Source organism: Microtus pennsylvanicus, chromosome 4 (genome assembly GCF_037038515.1).
Source record: "Microtus pennsylvanicus isolate mMicPen1 chromosome 4, mMicPen1.hap1, whole genome shotgun sequence".
Taxonomy (NCBI): Eukaryota; Metazoa; Chordata; class Mammalia; order Rodentia; family Cricetidae; genus Microtus; species Microtus pennsylvanicus.
In genome coordinates this window covers 145,447,053-145,466,881 of record NC_134582.1, presented here as the reverse complement: position 1 = coordinate 145,466,881, position 19,829 = coordinate 145,447,053, and the positions used below count along the sequence as shown (strand labels likewise).

General features: G+C 42.6%; 1 protein-coding gene across 1 annotated transcript in view; it reads right to left on the bottom strand.

Moving 5' to 3' along the window:
• Positions 1 to 19,829, bottom strand: part of LOC142849091 (multidrug resistance-associated protein 1-like) — a 100,161-nt gene that overhangs the window by 42,618 nt on the left and 37,714 nt on the right. Inside the window, exon 12 of the mRNA XM_075971195.1 lies at positions 19,554 to 19,757. Within this exon, the coding sequence (XP_075827310.1) occupies positions 19,554 to 19,757 (204 nt within the window). The remainder of the gene's footprint in view (positions 1 to 19,553; positions 19,758 to 19,829) is intronic.

Sequence of the window (19,829 nt, the reverse complement as noted above, 5' to 3'; positions counted from 1 at the left end):
TTCCTGCTCTGCCTGTCAGCAGACACAGGGAAGAACTATTTGGGTTCTGTGGCCAAAAAGGAAGGCAGAGCTCCAGAAGCCACCAAATCGATCATGTGGGTGGTTCCAGAGGGTAGCCCCTTCAGTACCCTGGATATACAAGGAAGCCTCAAAGATTATGTTTTAGATTTGAGCCATATTATATATGTTTTTAACCTTATTTTATTATATTTTTTATGTTTTTGAGACGGGTTCCTACTATGTAGTCTGGCTGTCCTGGGATTCACCATATACAAGAAGCTAGTCTTAAATTCAGATATATATGCCTCTGCCTACTAAATGCTGGGATTAAAGGTGTGTGTCACTATGTCTAATTAAAACTTATTTTTTTAACTCACCCATTAAAAACTGTAAATAGGGGCTAGAGAGATGGCTCAGTGGTTAAAAGCACTGACTGATCTTTCCAAGGACCCAGGTTCAATTCCCAGTACCCTCATGCAGCTACCAACTGTCTGTAACTCCAAAATCTGACATCCTCACACAGATATACATGCAGGCAAAATACCAATGCACATAAAATAAAAATAATTTTTTAATTGTACATAATAATGAGGTGTCATGTGAAGCTTTGACGCACGAACTCAGGTCATGCATCCCTCAATCACTTCTCTCTCCACTGCAGGAAAAACATATTTTTTACTCTAGATTTTCCAGATGGACCAGACACTATTCTGTTGGTGCTGTGCTTCCATCTAATGGTAATTTAGTAATGATCCATCACCCTCTTCCCATCCCTCTCCCTCATGCAAATGTGTTTGCTCAAAATCCTCAAAAAATTCCACGAGACTAGAATATTACTCGGTCATAAAAAGAAAAAGAATGGCATGCCTAAACATACTATTACATGAATGAAACTTAGAAATGACACCCTGGGTGACAGAAATGGAAAGTCACCTCAAACAGACAACTCTCCAGAGACAGGAAACAGATTGATGATTGCCAAAATTAGTGGGAATAAGGGATTGTGGGTATAAAGTCTCCTACTAGGTAATGAAAATGACTGCTGAGCTTGCTGCCTACGGGAAAAGTGTGGAGCTATATGCTGACATGGGGGCATTTCTCAGATATGAAGAAACTTAAGAGGAACCAGCGAGAGAGCTCAGCAGATAAAGGCACTCGCCGCCAAACCTGACGACCCAAGTTCCATCCCTGGGAAATGTCAGGAGCCAATTTCCTCCTAAAATCATTGCAGGAACCATCACCCTGGGGAGTCTGCAGAGAACCCCACACCCCTAATTGTGTTAGGAATCATTCTATTGACAGAGCCTACCCCACACCCAAATTGGCTGTTAATGAGAGCTATCTGTTAGCGGAACCCACCCCGCATTCCAAACTATCTAGAGAACTAGGTGTGTCAACTCGTGACTTCCTGGCCTAGGTGACCTCACCGAAGGTAACCTCCTGGCTACGTGACCAACTCGGCCCATGTGACCAACGTGAACCACATGGCAAGAGCCCAGGCCCCTGTGCCCATCCCCCAACTCTTTACCCTATATAAGCTGTACCCCATCTCTAATAAACAGAGGCTCTGACAAACTTAGCATGGCCCCCTTCCTCTTTCCTAGCTCATATCTTACAGATAGTGCCTCTCCGGGACCCTGGAATAACTGACTGCCAGGCGGGTTACTAACCCTAGACTAAGTAACCCGCCAAAGGCAATCAACAGGGAAATACATAGTGGAAGGAGAGAACCTACTTCCACAGGTTGTCCTCTGACCTCTGTATATGCCCCCATGGCCTGTGCGCTTGGCACATGTATGTATACACACACACACACACACACTGTAATAGTAACAAAACTAAAGTCAAGTGGTCTAGTGTAAAAGCCTGTCCTGGCCAGCCCCGGGACCTACATTGCAGATGTCATCCTCTGTCACTGGTCTATCCCTTCTTCTACTCATGTGTGCTCTCATTTCCATGTCAGACCCACAGTCCTATGCTCTACAGGAAGTGATGGTCACACAAACAGCCATCATCTATTAACCAACGCAGGTCTAGAAGCTCTGAGCATCAAGATCTAGGGATACACACAACTAGCCGGTTCTCTGGAGTGGTGTTTGGTAGTGAATAGTGGTTGAGACTGGCAGGCAGGTGGGACCAGGCCTGGACATTCCAGCATTTAAAGTCAGATTTCTTTTTTGATACATTTTTTATTGATATTTATTGAGCTCTACATATTTCTCTGCTCTCCTCCCTGTCTCTCCCCCCCACCCTCCTCCAAGGTCCCCATGCTTCCAATTTACTCACAAGATCTTGTCTTTTTCTACTTTCTACTTCCCATGTAGATTATATCTATGTAAGTCTCTCTTATTGCCTACATTGTTCTCTAAATGTCTAAGTACTCTGGAATTGTGGTTTGTAGGCTGGCTTTCTTTGGTTTATGTTTAAAAACCACCTATGAGTGAGTACATATAATAATTGTCCTTCTGTGTTTTGGTTACCTCACTCAAAATGATGTTTTCTAGCTCCATCCATTTGCCTGCAAAATTAAAACTGTCATTATTTTTTTTTCTGCTGTGTAGTACTCCATTGTGTAAATGTACCACATTTTCCTTATCCATTCTTCAATCAAGGGGCATTTAGGTTGCTTCCAGGCTCTGGCTATGACAAACAAAGCTGCTGTGAACATAGTTAAGCACATGCCCTTGTGGCACAATTGAGCATTCTTTGGATTATACCCCAAAGTGGTATTACTGGGTCTTGAGGAAGGTTATTTCCTAATTTTCTGAGAAATCGCCATACTGACATTCAAAGGGGCTGTACCAGCTTGCACTCCCACTAGCAATGCAGAAGTGTCCCCTTTTCCCCACAACCTCTCCAGCATAAGTTGCCATCAGGGTTTTTGATCTTGGCCATTCTGACAGGTATAAGATAGAATCTCAGAGTTGCTTTGATTTGCATTTCTCTGATGACTAAAGATGTTGAACATTTCCTTAAGTGTCTTTCAGCCATTTTACATTCCTCTGTTGAGAGTTCTCTGTTTAGGTCTGTACTACATTTTTTATTAGATTATTTGTTCTTTTGTTGATCAATTTCTTCGAGTTCTTTGTATATTTTGGAGATCAGACCTCTGTCTGATGTGGGGTTGGTGAAGATCTTTTCCCATTCTGTAGGCTGTCGTTTTTTCTTGTTGACCGTGTCCTTTGCTTTACAGAAGCTTCTCAGTTTCAGGAGGTCCCATTTATTAATTATTTCTCTCAGTGTCTGTGCTGCTGGGGTTATATTTAGGAAGTGGTTCCCTGTGCCAATGTGTTCAAATGTACTTCCCACCTTCTCTTCTATAAGGTTCAGTGTGGCTGGCTTTATGTTGAAATCTTTGATCCATTTGGACTTGAGTTTTGTACATGGTCATAGATATGGGTCTATTTTCATTTTTCTACATGTTGATATCCAGTTATGCCAGCACCACTTGTTAAATATGCTTTCTTTTTTCTATTTGATATTTTTTGCTTCTTTATCAAAGATCAGGTGTTCGAAGATTTGTGCATTGATATCCGGGTCTTCTATTCGGTTCCATTGGTCCTCCTGTTTGTTCTTAGGCCAGTACCCAGCTGTTTACAGTACTGTAGCTCTGTAGCAGAGTTTGAAGTCAAGGATTGTGATGCCTCCAGAAGTTCTTTTATTGCACAGGATTGTTTTGTCTATCCTGGGTTTTTTCATTTTCCATATGAAGTTGAGTACCGTTCTTTTGAGGTCTTTGAAGAATTTTGCTGGGATTTTGATGGGCTAAAGTCAGATTTCTGTCAGATGATAGAACTGAAGTAATACAACTTTCGCTCACTCATTCATGCACCTACACATGGGTACTGTGCGGATACTTTATGCCAAGGCCCTATGCTCTGGAGACATGCATAACATGGCAAGCTCTGACCTGTAGAGCAGTCGTCATTATCCCAGGGGCTGGTGATTACTCTGCAGAAGGTCCAGGCCAAATAAGAGCAAGCAGCTCACAGATCACCTAAGAGTGTGCTTTACTCTGCCTTAGAAAAGAGCACCAAGTGACAGACACTAGGCTCTGAGCCCAGAACAAGAGGCAAGGCCTTCCACCTCTCTATATCACTACAGGTGAACACCACCCATCCTTGAAGCAGGAGCCTGCAGTGGAAAGGCAGCCCAGACCACATCCTTTCTCCTAATGAAGGCAGAGGCCCTTTGCAGGGGGCCCGGAGTCCTGCTGACAAGTGGCCTCAACTGTTTCTTGACAATAGGTTCAGCTGACTATCTGGAGGCCCAGCATTTTCAGCCTTCTCTGCTGCTCTGGTTTCAGGGTAAAATGTCCCACAGGCTCATGTGTTGGGACACCTCTCCAGCAGGTACCACTGTCTGGAAAGGACATGGAATCTTCAGGACACCAGGCCTGGCTGGCAGATATCAGCTTCCAGAGCAGGCCTGGCCCTGCTTCCTGATCCACTAGGATGGGAGCAAACCATACTGAAAGCCAAGCTCCCATTCCGCCACAGATGCAACACAATCCTCAGCACCACAGTGCACTGGTGTCCGTGAAGCAAACTAAGTCCTCCTCCATAAGTTGTCTCTCTCAGAGATTTTTGTCACAGCACGTAAAAAGGTTACATACTGAACCCAGCCAGAAACCAAGGGGCAAGGTCCAGAATCCTCTCTAGTACTTTCTGGCTTTGGAATGTAGACAAAGGAAAAAGATCTTTGAAAATAAGAACCTGCAGCCTAGAAACTGCACGTTCTATCAAGGTTGCCGTCAACAAAGCTGGAAGCAGTTGGACATCCGAAGAGCATTTCGATATCAGATATAAAGATACAGAGTTTGGAGATTGCCCCGTTGGTTTTTGATCTTTCTTTGGTCTACCATTTATTTCTTCACTGTGCTCCCTTCTCTACAATTTGGAATAGTAATGTAAATTCTGTACGCGCGCGCGCGTGCGTGTGTGTGTGTGTGTGTGTGTGTGTGTGTGTGTGTGTCTTACAGAAGGATTACAGTTAAGAGATTGCCATGCATCTCAGAAGAGACTGGACTTTGAAATAAGTTTGAGACTGTAATAGACCATGGGAACTTTTGAAGTTGAATTAAATGCATTTTGCATTAGGTTGTTACCAGTTTATGGGTGCTAGGGAGTGCCATTACTAGGAGGTGCAGCTTTGTTAGAGTGGGTGTGGCCTTGTTGGAGGAAGTGTGTCAGTGCGGGGGTGGGATTTGAGGTTTCCTATGCTCAGGGTACCACCCTGTATTTCAATCTACTTCCTGGTGCCTTCAGGATGTAGCACTCTCTGCTCCAGCACCACATCTGCTTCTAAGCCTGAAACGGCTAGAAGGGCTGGGGGTGAGGGGGGCAACAGATCAGAGCCTTGACAGAGACCAGACCTTATTTTCATTTCACTGAAACGGGACAGAGCTGAACAAGCAGGTCTCATGATAACCACAACTTATGGGTGACCATCAGCAAACATACCCACAAGCCCTTCTGCTGGCTCAGGAGGCCCCCAAAGCCCTTCTGCTAGCTCAGCAAATGCCCCCAGAAACTTCTGCAGGCTAAAGACAGCTTTCCCTACCCTGCTGCTAGAAGATCCCTAACCACTAGGACCTTCTACCAATCAGGCCCCACACTAATCTTTCCTCTACTAGTCAGCCCCAGATCAATCCCTCCTCTTTGGAATTCCCCTAACTCTGCTTGGGTTTTCTTTTTGTTTTGTTTTTCGAGACAGGGTTTCTCTATGGCTTTAAAGCCTGTCCTGGAACTAGCTCTTGTAGACCAGGCTGGCCTCGAACTCACAGAGATCCGCCTGCCTCTGCCTCCCAAGTGCCGGGATTAAAGGCGTGCGCCACCACTGCCCGCTCCCCCCTAACTCTGCTTAAAAGAAGCTTGTGACCTTCTTTGGGGGTCAGCAAGTACAACCCCAACGTTAGGATAAAGTGCCCTTCTTATTGCATATATGGCTGTTGGTCTTCTTTGGGGGCTTCTCTCAGACCCTGACAATTGGTGCATTGCCCAGGAAGGCCACCCAGAGACTCTCATCACGTTGAGAGTTTAATAACCCAGCCAGCCAATAAGTGAAGTGGCCACTCTTTGTCTTGGTCTGTTCTGTTCCTTGTTCTGTGGTCTAGGATTTTCTTTCCCTCTTGGAGACTCAAGCTAACTGAATCTGGAGACCAAGGTTTGCCTGGCAGATGTGCTAGACACTAGAGGCACCTCAGCCATGTGGGTGCCGTGAGACATCTGGGACTCACTTGGTAGGGACAACTGGGTCCCATTGGGTGAACTGAGACACAGGGTCCCTTTTGGTTGAACTGGGACAGAGGATCCCTTAGATTGAATAGGAAACACAGGTCATGTCTTTTGCAATACGAAACTCCCCAAGGCGACATTCCATCAGCCCTTTCTGGTTCCTGGTTTCTTTTTCATGTGCCATACTGGTGGTACATTTCTATCAGTGTTATTTTTGTGTTTCTCTGTTTGTAATGTTACCTCACTACTTCTCTTAGGAGTGGGTCAGTCAAACTCAACGTCCTCCTTTGAGTCTTATTTTGGACCATTTCAAACTTTCAAATCCAAATCACTGACTTAGGGCTAATTGTCTGGAGGAGGCAGAGGTACGCTAGATAAGGGCATGGCAGGACTTTGGGTCCCTGACAGAGAGCCTGCGATTGGTCATTCTGGTGGCCCGTATGGGGAAGCTGACAATCTTTTCTTGCAGGATGCTGACTGCTAGGCAGGCGCTCTGTGCCTGTAAGCTACCCTTGCTGCGAGCAGCTGCTGTGCTACACCTTCTCTTCCTTCCGAGTCAAATTCTTCACGGGCACCAAGGTCCTTGCTGCCAGTTACTTCCCCCTTAACCCTTTCCTGTTCTGGCACTGACTAGGAAAAAATATGCTTTTGTTTACACCCACACCCACACACACACAAATGTGTGGGTTTTGTTCATTCAGATCCAATGGGTTATAAATATTTGTCAACATTTAGAGGGGTTGGTTACTAACTATCATTGGTTAGGGTAAAAAAAAATTACTGCTAGTCTTGGAGGTTTCTTATTGGTATAGGTTTTTATGTAAAATTATTTGTTATGATATATTTATTTTATTTTAAATATTTTATTTATGTTATTAAAAATATTATAGACATATAAAAGAAACTACAAAAAGGATTTTAATAAAAGTTTTCACATTGTCTAAAAAAAAAGCACTAAACTAAAATAGTAAAGAAAAAAGGTTGTCTACAGTAAAAATCTCTGACTAAACCAGAGGGGCGGAGAAAAACCCCTGAGGAGTACAAGGCCAGAAGATGTATGAGATTTGAGCACTTTATGTTAATTCTGGTTGATTTTCTTCGTTAAAAAAAATAATAAAGCTGATTCACAACAAAATGTTTGTGTTTGGAGTGTGGTCATGCTCTTTAAAGGGGGAAGGCAGACCACAGCCTACTGCACCCCTGTACCCTGTCTTTCCTTCTCCAGGTGACTTGGAGGAGTTTTTTCTATCCCACCACCTTACCCCCAGGATAAGAGGTCCTGGAGGACAGAATTGGAGGGGTGCTGGTTCCCCCCACATATGCACACATTCTCAGAGGGAAGAGCTGCCAGCCGGAGCTGACTCTGGCCTTTCTATTGTGCCCTGTGGGCCAACCTGATGCTGAGGGCAGCAGCTGTCCACGTTGCCACTAGCAACCTTTATAATTAGAAATTACAAAATCTCAAGTTTTCTAAAAAGCGTACAAGGCAGCCTAGTTGACCTGTTTGATTCTGTTCTTTTCACTCACCTGACCACATGGGATGATTGTTTCCAACTGCTCCAGGTCCTCTTCACTACTGAGGAGAGGGACCGGATCAGAACAGAGGCTGGGAAATTGGTTCCAGGCCCAGATGAAGATGGGTCACCGATGCAGATCTCATAAATGCTGAGGTGATATGACCCAATTGGGATTTCAACATGGAGAAAGATAGGGAAATGCTAAACGTCTACTGCCAGATTCTAAAGCAGCCCACACATTTGTCCAAAGTTAATCAGGTATTCCAGGGTCCTGAAGAGACACCAGAAACATTCCTAGAGAGGCTGAGAGAAGTTTACAAGCCCTACACACCCTTGGATCCAGACTCAGCGGAGAATCAGTCTGCAGTCAGCCTGGCTTTTGTCAACCAGTCAACACCAGATATCCGCTGCAAGCTGCAGAAACTAGAAGATTTTAAAAGTAAAAGGTTGGCTGAACTCACTGCAGTTGCTGAGATAGTATTCAACAATAGGAAGATCCCAGTAGACAGACAGGAACATGGGGCTCACAAAGTCCTTCTAGCTGTGTCATGCAGTCCACAGATTAGAAGACAGGAACTGACCTTGGGAGACTCAGCAGGGAAAGGGAAAGGCCTAATGCAGGGACTGCACAACAGGCCAGTCTGCAAAAAGACCAATGTGTCTACTGTAAAAACTTGGGTCACTGAAAAGATAAATGCCCTAAATGACAGGGCTCAAAAATAAAGGTAATAAAACTGGAAAAAATTAAGTGATTAAAGGAGACAGGGCTCAGAGCCCTTCCCCGAGGCTTGAATAATCTGAAAGGTGGAGGGGGAACCCATAGATTTTCAGGTAGATACAAGAGCAGAACACTCCACTCTAAAACAAACCCTAGGCAAAATGTCACCAAAACTATTCTGGGTATTAAGGGGCTACAGGGATAAACCGGTACTCATGGACTATTTGACGATCAATAGACATAAAAAAGGGCCAAGTAACCTGCTCTTTTATGGTCATCCCTGAGTACCCATCCCCACCATTTAAAAGAGACTTGTTAACAAAGATGAGGGCCTATACCCATTTTGACCAGACTAAAATATCAATGACCAATCAAAAGGGAGAGGCACTATACTTGCTCACTTTGTCACTTGTGGATGAATATAAATTGTTTGTGCCCCCCCCAAATCAAAGAGACAATAAAGACCTGCTCTAAAATTGGCTCCAAGAAATTCCCCAAGCATGGGCAAAAGCTTGGGAACCTGGGAACAGCCTACTGCCACTCCCCGCACCAACACAACTGAAAGCCGGGGGAGGGGGGGGGACACCAACACATATCAAACAATACCCAATGCCCAGAGAAGCTAAGCTCCTCATATAAGCACCTCTGAGACCTGGGTATTTTGGGCCCTTGCCAGTCGGCCTGGAACATGCTCCCTGTTGCCAGTTATAAAGCCCAAAACCCAATTCCAATGACTGTAGACCAGTGTAAGACATCTATGAAGCACTCCACGAGGACTTGGTTGAGTACCGACAAACTTACCCTAAAGCCAGCTTATTATGACCTCCTGAAAGCATCTGACACCTTGAAAGCCTCCAAGCTGCTACTAACACGTTGCTTAAAACTTTGGAAAACTTGGAGTATTGCAAGTCAACTCGGCCAAACTAAGGTTACTTACTTAAGGTACATACTCAAGGGGGGTAAAAGATGTATGTCAAAAACAAGAAAAGAAACCATTCTGAGGTTCCCAAACCCAACAACCACCAAGAGGTTAGAGAATTCCTGGGGTCTGCTGAGTTATGCAGGCTCTGGATCCCTGGGTTTGCTGAATTTTCTCGGCCTCTGTATGAGGCCATGAGATAGGGAAAGACTTCCCTCATTGGATCCTACAGATGGAAAAGGCCAATAGCTGACTTGTTCAAAAAGATGGATCCAGTGGCTACTGGCTGGTCTCCTTGCCTCCACATAATTGCAGCAACAGCTTTACTAGTCAAAGACTCAGACAAACTAACTTTGGGGAAAGCTCTTAAAGTGACCAGCCCTATGCTATAGTGGGGGTCCTTAAGCTCCTCCTGACAGACAGCTCACTAATTATCAGGATTTTCTCTTAAACCCACCCAGGATCCAATACACCCACAGCCATGCCTTGAACCCTGCCACCTGCTCATGAACCAAACCTGAATCAGCCTCTCCACGATTGTCTGGACATGCTGAGTCATCTCCAAGGGATCAGACCTCAAGGGCTGAGGTAACATGGCATACAAATGATCAAAGGTCAAAGATGGTATCAGGTACGTGGGGGCAGCAGTTACAACTGAGAAAGAAGTCATATGGACAGAGGCCCTACCTCCTGGGTCAACAGCCCAGTGGGCCGAGATGATAGCTCTAACAAAGGCTCTGCAGTTGGGAAAGGGAAAAAGATTTAATGTCTATATTGATAGCTGGTATTAGTTTGCCACAATACATGTCCATGGTGCCATGTACAGGAAGAGGGGATTGTTGACTGCAGAAGGAAAGACTATTACAACGAATAGGAGATTTTAGACTTCTTACGGGCCATGTGGCTGCCCTCCAGACAGCAGCCATCCTGCTGGCAACACCACCAAAGATAGTAACACCCACATTGCCAGCATTTCTAGCTTACAACGACCAAGAACCCCAAAGTAGCCACTAGTGCGCAAACACTTACAAGGAGGAAGGATGGTTCAGGACCCAATAAATGGACCATCCTCCTTTCAGACTTTGCCACTCTGTTAGTTCAACAAATACACCAAAGTACTCACTTGGGAGAAAGGAAAACATAGAACCACTTGAAAAGAGCACATCTTAAGGCCAACACAGCAGAAGCTGCAGGCTGATGTCCCACGTGTATCTGGTTGATACAAAACGTGGAGAAGACACGAGAACTGGATACCAGGAGAGAGCAACTCGGTCCAGCACCAATTGGGGGATTAATTTCACAAAGGTAAAGCAAGGCCTGTATGGCTATAAACACTTGCTAGTCTTTATAGATACCTTTTCAGGGTGAAAACAAAGCACAAGACAGCTGCCAGGCTGGTCGAGAAACTACTAGGAGAAATTATCCTAAGGGATGACTTCCCTGTGCTCTTGAGCTCAGATAACAGACCTGCATTCATTTCTCAGGCTACGGGACCAACTGGAAACTTCATTATGCTTACCGTCCCCAAGGTTAAGGCCAGGTAGAAAAGATGAACCAGACCCTGAAGGAGACCTTAACCAAATTAATCCTTGAGAATGGCAGTGACCAGGTGTCTCTACTCCCCTGTGCTCTCTATAGGGATCACAATTCTCCTTATACCCTAGGCCTGACCCCATTTCAGATCTTATATGTCAGGCTACCACCCATTCTGCCTAATCTTGGGGCAGAATTACTGGCTGTATTTGATGACTAAAGATTTCTTTCCTCCCTACAAGTTCTGACTCAGGTGCAGAAACAACTCTGGCTTCAGTTGCATGCAGTCTGCGAGAAGGCACCACCTCCTGTGCCCGTGGGTTCCACTCAGGAGACCCGTGATCATCACAGATCTCTATGGTACAGTTGCTGGTTCTGCAGTTTTAGATGATGGACCTTCCTTGATGTTTGGAATTTATTTCAGAGAAGAATCCAAACATATAGAACAGCAAGGAAGAACAAAAGGTGTGGAGGTTTCCCAAGATCAAATTCTTGGTGCAGGAGAATATGCTGATCCACAGGTCCAAGCTCTTTATAACAAAGAAGTATTGTGTCTATGTCACCAGGCAGCTTTAAATGCTTGGAATAGGATACAAGATCCAGCAAAAAGGGTTGAATCATATACCAGGATTAGGCAGGGACAGAGAGAACCCTTTATTGACTTTTTGCAAAGATTAATTAAGGCTCTGGACATAAGGGTAACAGACCCAGAAGCTAGACGAATACTTCTTGAATCTCTAGCTTTTGAGAATGCAAACATAGAATGCAAAAAGATAATTGGGCCTTTAAAGTCTAGATCAGCACCTATGAATGAATGTTGAGACTTTGGCTATAATGATGAATCTTGGGTAGGAGAAGCACTTTCCAAAGCAATGAGGAGACATCAAACTGCTAGGTGTTTTAATTGTAGTAAATTAGGACATTTGCAAAGGGATTGCAGGCAAAGAATTTCTAGGAATAATATCTCCTCTGGGAATGAAAAAAATAGGAGACCTCGGCCTTCAGGGATATGTAGGAGATGCAGTAAAGGCTGGCATTGGTACAACGAATGCAGGTCAACAACAGACAGACAGGGCAACCCAATATCATCAGGAAACCTTGAGGGGCCTCTCGCAGGCCCCCAAGCCAACAGTGGCCCAGTCATTCCCAGTCACAGTGGAGAACGTGTCTCACCAAGAAAATTAAAACCTCCAATTTCTGCTGTAAAAAGTAATACTGATCTAAATGATGAATAACATATGGAGAATGAGTCAAAAAATCCAGTAGGACAGAGTAAACATATATTTTGGCAGACATCTATTAACGATCAAAGACCAAACCTAAGAGTCTGTATAAGTGGCATTTTTATTGAAGGCTTATTAGACACAGTAAGTATCATTACTCCAGAATCTTGGCATCTGAATTGGCATCTTCAAGAGGTAGATGTTCAGTTCCTGGGAATTGGAACCCTATCTCATGTAAAACAAAGCACAAAATGGGTTGAATGCATAGGGCCTGAAGGGCAAATAGGAAGACTAAGGCCATATATAGCCAATATTGCAATAAATTTATGGGGCCGTGACCTGCTACAGCAATGGAATACCCAGATTAACATTCCTGTAGTTCCAGGAATTCTGGGAAGGATATGATGAGGTATTATGGAAAAAGGTCACCAGCCATTCAGGCTGTACAAGAACATACAGCAAATAACAAACCTTTAGAGGCACCAACAGCCCTACCTTTAAAATGGCTAACTGAGAAGCCAAAATGGATCAAACAGTGGCCTCTAGCTGAAGATAAATTACAGGCATTGGAACAGCTGGTGCAAGAGCAACTAGATGCTCACCATATTGAAGAATCAACCAGCTCTTGGAATTCTCCTGTGTTTGTTGTAAAAAAGAAATCCGGTAAATGGAGAATGGTGACAGATCTAAGAGCTGTCAACAAGGTAATTCAACCTATGGGCCCACTACAATCTGGAATTCCTTTGCCTTCTCTATCACCAAAAGGATGGCCTCTTATAGTTATTGATTTGAAAGATTGTTTTTTCACTATACCTTTATAAGAAAGGGATAGAGAAAAATTCGCTTTCACAATGCCTACTTATTATAATAATTCTCAGTCTACTAGGAGATATCAATGAACTATCCTCCCACAGGGTATGCTCAATAGTCCCACATTGTGCCAATATTTTATGAGTAAGCCATTGGAAATAATTCCTAAGCAATTTCCCAAAGTCCATGGATGACATTTTGTTGTCTGATTCAAATAAAGATACTTTAGAAAGGATGTTTGAAGAAGTAAAGAAAGTCTTGCCTAGGTGGGGATTACAAATTGCCCCTGAAAAGATTCAAAGAGGAAATTCTATTCTAGGTTACAGAATAGGGTTAGAGAAAATTAAAACGCAAAAGGCACGAATTAGGAGAGACTGGTTACAGACTCTTAATGACTTCCAAAGATTGTTAGGAGACATTTCCAGTCTATGACCAGCTATTGGAATAACACCTGATCTAATAGTTCATTTAAACAAAACCTTAGATGGTGATAAAGATTTGAATAGTCCCAGAAAACTGACAGCTGAAGCAGAAAAGGAACTGACAATGATTGAGGAAAAATTACAGGAGGCACATGTGGATAGGGTGAACCCCAATCTTAGCTGCATCCTAGTCATATTGCTTTCCAGAATTTCTCCTACAGGGATTCTAATGCAGAGGGAAGATATTATTTTAGAGTGGATATTTATACCTAATAAACCAAGCAAAAAATTAAAAACTTATGTGGAAAAAGTCTCTGAATTAATTATAAAAGGTAAGCTGAGACTTCGTCAACTAGCAGGTATAGACCCAGCAGAAATTATAGTGCCTTTTACTACTGAGGAAATAAAAAAGTTATGGGAACACAATGAACCATGTCAAAGAGCTTGTGCTAATTTTTTGGGAGAAATTAATAGCAACTATTCCAAAAGTGATAGACTTAACCTCACAAAGAGAACTTCTTGGATTCTTCCTAGAATTGTACATGATGCTCCAATAACTGGAGCCCGTACGTTCTATACCGATGCAAATAAATCAGGGAAAGTAGGTTACAAGTCAGATGAATTGAGTAAGGTGGAACAAAGCCCTTATAATTCTGTCCAGAAGGCAGAATTATATGCCATTCTTATGGTGCTAAGGGATTTTAAAGAACCTCTTAATATAGTTACAGATTCACAATATACAGAAAGAGTTATCTTGCATATTGAAACCGCTGAATTTATACCTGATGATACAGAGTTGACTTCACTGCTTATCCAGGTACAAGATATAATCAGGAATAGGCTTTGTCTGATGTACATAACACACATCCGATCCCATATGGGTCTGCCTGGTCCTCTAGCACAAGGTAACGCTGAGATTGATCAATTATTGATTGGAAGTGTGTTGCAGGCCTCAGAATTTCATAAGAAGCATCATGTCAATAGTAAAGGCCTAAAGAAAGAATTTTCCATTACATGGCAACAAGCTAAGGACATTATAAAGAGATGTCCTACTTGTTCTTTCTATAATCAAACACTGTTGCCTGCAGGGAGTAACCCAAAGGGTACTAAGAGAAATGAAATCTGGCAGATGGATGTGTTCCACTTTATGGAATTTGGTAAATTAAAATATGTACACCACACCATAGACACGTATTCAGGTTTTCAATGGGCTACTGCCCTTAGCTCAGAAAAGGCTGATTCAGTAATCACACATTTATTGGAAGTTATGGCCATCATGGATATACCTGTACAAATAAAGACAGACAATAGTCCAGCATATGTATCTAAGAAAATGAAATGTGTTTTTGCTTATTATAACGTAAAACACATTATAGGTATACCAAATAATCCTACGCTTATAGAAAGATCAAACCATACTATAAAGGAGATGCTGAACAAACAGAAAGGAACCGAAAATACCCCCAGAAATAGATTACATAATGCTTTATTAACCTTGAATTTTCTTAACGCTAATGAGAAAGGAACAACAGCGGCAGAAAGACATTGGATAATGGAAAAGTCTGCTGAACTAAATCAACCGATTTATTTCAAAGATGTGCTGACCTCTCAATGGAAGCCAGATGTGCTACGTTGGGGAAGGGGTTTTGCTCTTGTTTCCACAGGAGAAGAAAAATTGTGGATACCATCAAAATTAATAAAGGTTCGATTCGAAGAGGAGAAACCTTTTGGAGAGGAGAAATGACAATTCATCCACAATGATGATATCCATACCAGTGGTTAAGAAAAACATATAGAATGGGGGCAGGGTTCTCTTCTTATCTCTGCAGGAAAACACTCATCTTCAAAAAATTCAAGGGACCCTGGATGTTTGAATACTGACAGATGAAAACTATTTACAAGCCAATAAGTGGCAAGAAAATCGAATAGGTTCCGTAAGTAAAATTATTCTACTCGTCTTTAAATATGTATTAATGTGCATTTATTTATAAATATATAGAGCTGGTTTTGAAGTTGGACTCTGGCTCAGTCCCTCTCCAATTCCAACCCTGTTGGTAAGAAAAAAAACCCAGAGTTTTTGGAGTTTCTGTCTCATGTCAAGAGCCATGATATGGGACAGAAAGAAATATGAGTTTAGAAAACATCTTTGCTTTTCTTTATATCTATCATCCCTTTCATTGAATATATCTATCGTGCCTTTCATTGAATATATGTATGTCTGTATATGTCTATATGATTAATGTTTAAGTTTTTCACAATGAACAATGAGTTTTTCCTGCAGTGACATTTGAAGTTTCCAGGAAGAAGATGGGGCCCCACAACAACAACTCCACCTGGTTGATATGACGTCATGATACTGATAGCGCTACTACAAGACCTGTTTTGGGTACCAGCTGCACGAGACAATGCATCTTGTACAACATTCTGGCCAGACCTCCACAAAATACTCAGAGACTATTGGCAATTTTAAAAGACATTGATCTTGAAATTTAACCATCATTTTACTTTCACAGGATCCCCCAGAAAGAACGTCGCCCCCATGACAGCTGGAAGTAATTCCAGAGGACGACGTCCCCTCTCCCAGTAAAGTTTGCCCTTGGGTTTAGGGACATCATTTAGGGGTTGATTATAATTAGTATACAGCTGAGGGTTGGGGGGTTGGAGGAGGAATTTTATAAGCTCAGGGATGTTTTGGAAAAAAAAAAGAGGGATAATTGGATGATGGAATAATAGATTAGTACTTGTTGGTACTTGTGAGTTATTGTTTTGAGACAAATATATTGGTATAGATTCTTATATATTGATACAAAGTTAAATTATATTGACAATTGTATGCATGCATGCTTCTACCTGTTTAAAACATTTTTATGTATTGATACTGTATATTTACCATATTGCAGTGTACATTTCTACCTCTGATTAAGATACTTATATATTGTTTGTGTATTGATATATATTTACCATATTGCAATGTATATTTGCAATTGTTTATATTTTGAGGTCATTGTCCTCATTTGTTTCACAGTTGCTTATTGTCTTAGTCTTTAAGTTAGATAGGTATTGAGAATTATATAGATCAATTGTATTCTAAGTTTGTCATTTATAATTAGACTAATCAGGTTCTTTAGATACATAGAGATTATACTCAATATAGTAGGTTAATAATCTTTAACCTCTTCAAAGAGTTGTAGAAAATGGCCTTTAATCTAACTCAGAGTTTTGTGGTAGTGAGACACAATTGCTCCTGGCAACACCACTCTATTCCCAAGAGAATGTTGAGCACCAAAGACGCTCCACCTGGAGCCTTTCTTTTTGGCAGAACTGGCCTTTGGGCAAAGAAATGCCCATACCTTAACCACTGACAGAAATACAGAGTATCCGTAAATGGAAAAAACAGGACTGTCATATCCTGCCAAGACAGGGTAAGATAGTTTTGACACGTTTCTTGCCTTTGAAAATGGTATGTCAGTTATGTTAGGCCTTATCCAAAGTTGGTTGGCTTCAACGCTGTAAAAATGACCTTGGGTGATTGCCCAGGTAGCTAGTTGTCTCTGTCATTTGTTGCATGTTTTGGAAGTTGTTTGATTGCACTTCCTAATTACTCAGGTAACATTATTTCCCTTCTCAGATCTTCGATGGGGTTGAAGACTATATAAATATATATAAAAAGACTATATAAATATATATAAAAAAGACTTTCCACTCATGACTTGGCCAAGCTATTTATTATATAAGACTTAAGCTAGTTAGAATAGAATATTTGTACTGATTGTATATAATTTCATAGTAGGTTAAAGAACTCTCTTACTTAAACAAAAGGGGGAGGTGTTGCGGGAGCTCCTTCTGTTCCTTCAGCCAATAGCGGCTAAGATACCAGCCCATTGGGGTGTGGTCTCTCTCCCTTTAAAAAAGCAGCCACTTCCCTCTGCTCTCTCTCTCTGGCTTCCAGCTCTGCTTCCAGCGACTAGACTCCCTTCCTGATTGTGCAGAGGGCTGTTGTCTGGGATGGTGATCTGTAAGTTTTCCCCTTTAAATAAATAACCATTCTATTAATCATAATTCCAAACTGGTGTGGCATTGTTTGTGACTTACGCCTTCATAGGCAGAGAAGACAGAACTAAATTCTGGGAGGAAGAAAGCAGAGTCAGACAGATGCCATGGATCCACCGGAGACAGATGCTGGGAATTTTACCTGGTAAGCCACATAGCAATACACAGATTAAGAGAAATGGGTTAAATTAAGACAGAAAGATTAGCCAACAAAAAACTAGAGCTAATGGGCCAAGCAGTGATTTAATTAATACAGTTTCTGTGTGTTATTTCGGGGCTAAGCTAGCCGGGCAGCCAAGACAAACAAGCGGGCCCTCCTTCCAACATACAGTACCCTTAATTACTGTGTGAAAGCAAAGGAAGTGAAATGCAAGGTGCTTCTGTGCACAGAGACAGAGCCAGCTAACAGGGTAGGGAAGGATAGGTGACATGTCCCTGTCAGAAGACAAATCCAGGGTCTTAAGCATGTCAGGATACATACAGTACAGTTCTACTAGAATACATAAAACTATTTTAAAGATTTATCTTATTTTATTTATCTGTGTGTGTTTCTGTCTGTGTATGTGCCACATGTATGTGAGTGTGCCACGGGTTAGAAGAGGGGATGGACTTCAGATCCCCAGGAATGGAATTTTAGGTGGTTGTGAGCAGTCCACTTTGAGTACTAGGAACTGAACTCAGTGTTCTGGAAGAGCATCGACTGTTCGTAACTGCTGAGTCATCTCTAAAGCCCTCATAAAGGTATCTTTAAACACCTATAACCTTAGACATTGTTTTCTTATAAATAGAATAGTCTCTACGGAGCAAAGGATTTGTCACAATGGAGATGTGTAGGACAACATGCATCTATACTTTAGAACTTCCTATCTGATCTGGGAGCTACCATGGACTGTTAGCCTTAGATCCTCTGAGGAACAGGGACAGGTGTCCACAGATGCCCTCTCTGAGCCGACATTCCAGATACAGGCAATAAACCACACTGTAATTTTAGAATGTGTCTGGCAGTGCCACTGAACACATGGTCTTAGGGCACTGACAAGCCACAGCTTGCAATCAGTTAATAACAAGAAGACTCTAGTCCCCTGGTGTCTACCAGCTATGGCAACCAAGTATACAGTTTAGTTCAGATAGCACTGTGTGTGTTTGGACGTGTGTGTGCATGTACAGACCAGAGGATAACTTCAGCTGCCATTCTATTTAGTTGGATGGTTTGGGGTTGTTTGTTTGTTTGTTTGATTGGTTGATTGATTGATTTGGATTGACTGATTGATTGATTTGGTTTGGTTTGGTTTTTTGAGGCAGGGTTTCTCTGTTTAATAGCCCTAGTGGTCTTGGAACTCACTCTGTAGACCAGGCTGGCCTCAAATTCACAGAGATGACCTCCCTGGTGCTGGGATTAAAGGCATGCACCACCATACCCAGCTCTGCTGCCAGTCTTTAGGCACCACCCACCTGAAAAAAGGTTCTGTCAAATTTGCCTTAACTCAGTAAGTAGGCTAGACAGGCTGGCCAGAGAGTCCAGAATCTGCCTGTCTCTGCCTCCCCACCACTTCAGGCTGTTGTTGAACATAAGGTGCTAGAGATCACATAAAGAAACTCATTCTTACAAGGCAAGTCCTTCACTGCTAAGCCATCATCCCAAGCCTAGCATGCTTTCATATGAGACTTTCTCAATGAAGGAAGCTGACAACACAGGTTTCCATTCTGTAACAGCTGCAGGACTGCCAAGCATTGCAAATAAAGCAGGATGAGAGTTATCAGCCTTGGAGAGGCCTTGCTTAAATGGCAATATTTTGTCTGGTTAGCTTTGCAGTGATGGGTTTGGAACCCAGGACACCAAACCTAAGGAAATGCTAGACCACTGAGCTAAACCCCAGCCCCAAACGAGCAGTCTTTGAAAAATATATGGATGCTGGCTTAATGGCATAGGCACTTGCTCTCAAACGTAATGAGCTGAGTACAATCCCTGGAGCCCACAGGCGGAAAGAGAGAGCTCTAGCTGTCCTCTGCCTCCGCGTATACATATGCACACAAGTTCATAAATCTGATTTTTACATTCTTACAAATATTTAGGCTTAAAAACACAAGACACAATAACCATCCATCATGAAACTATCCCACTCACCAAGAAAGGTGTGCAGACCCAGGTGAATGTGCCCACAGCCGCCAGGTACGCAGATTTCTTTAGCACCTTCAGCTCTTCTTGCCTGATGTCCATGACCTTGTCCTGGAAGGCCAGTTCCCAGGCATATAACTTAAGTACTTTGATCCCATTGAGGATCTCATTCATCAGCTTGATTCTGTTGTCTTTGCTCTTCATGTGTGCCACCTACAGGGGAAGAGATCAGCATCCTGGGCCCTAGGCACAACCACAATTAGAAAGAGCTCCTCCCAGAGGTTG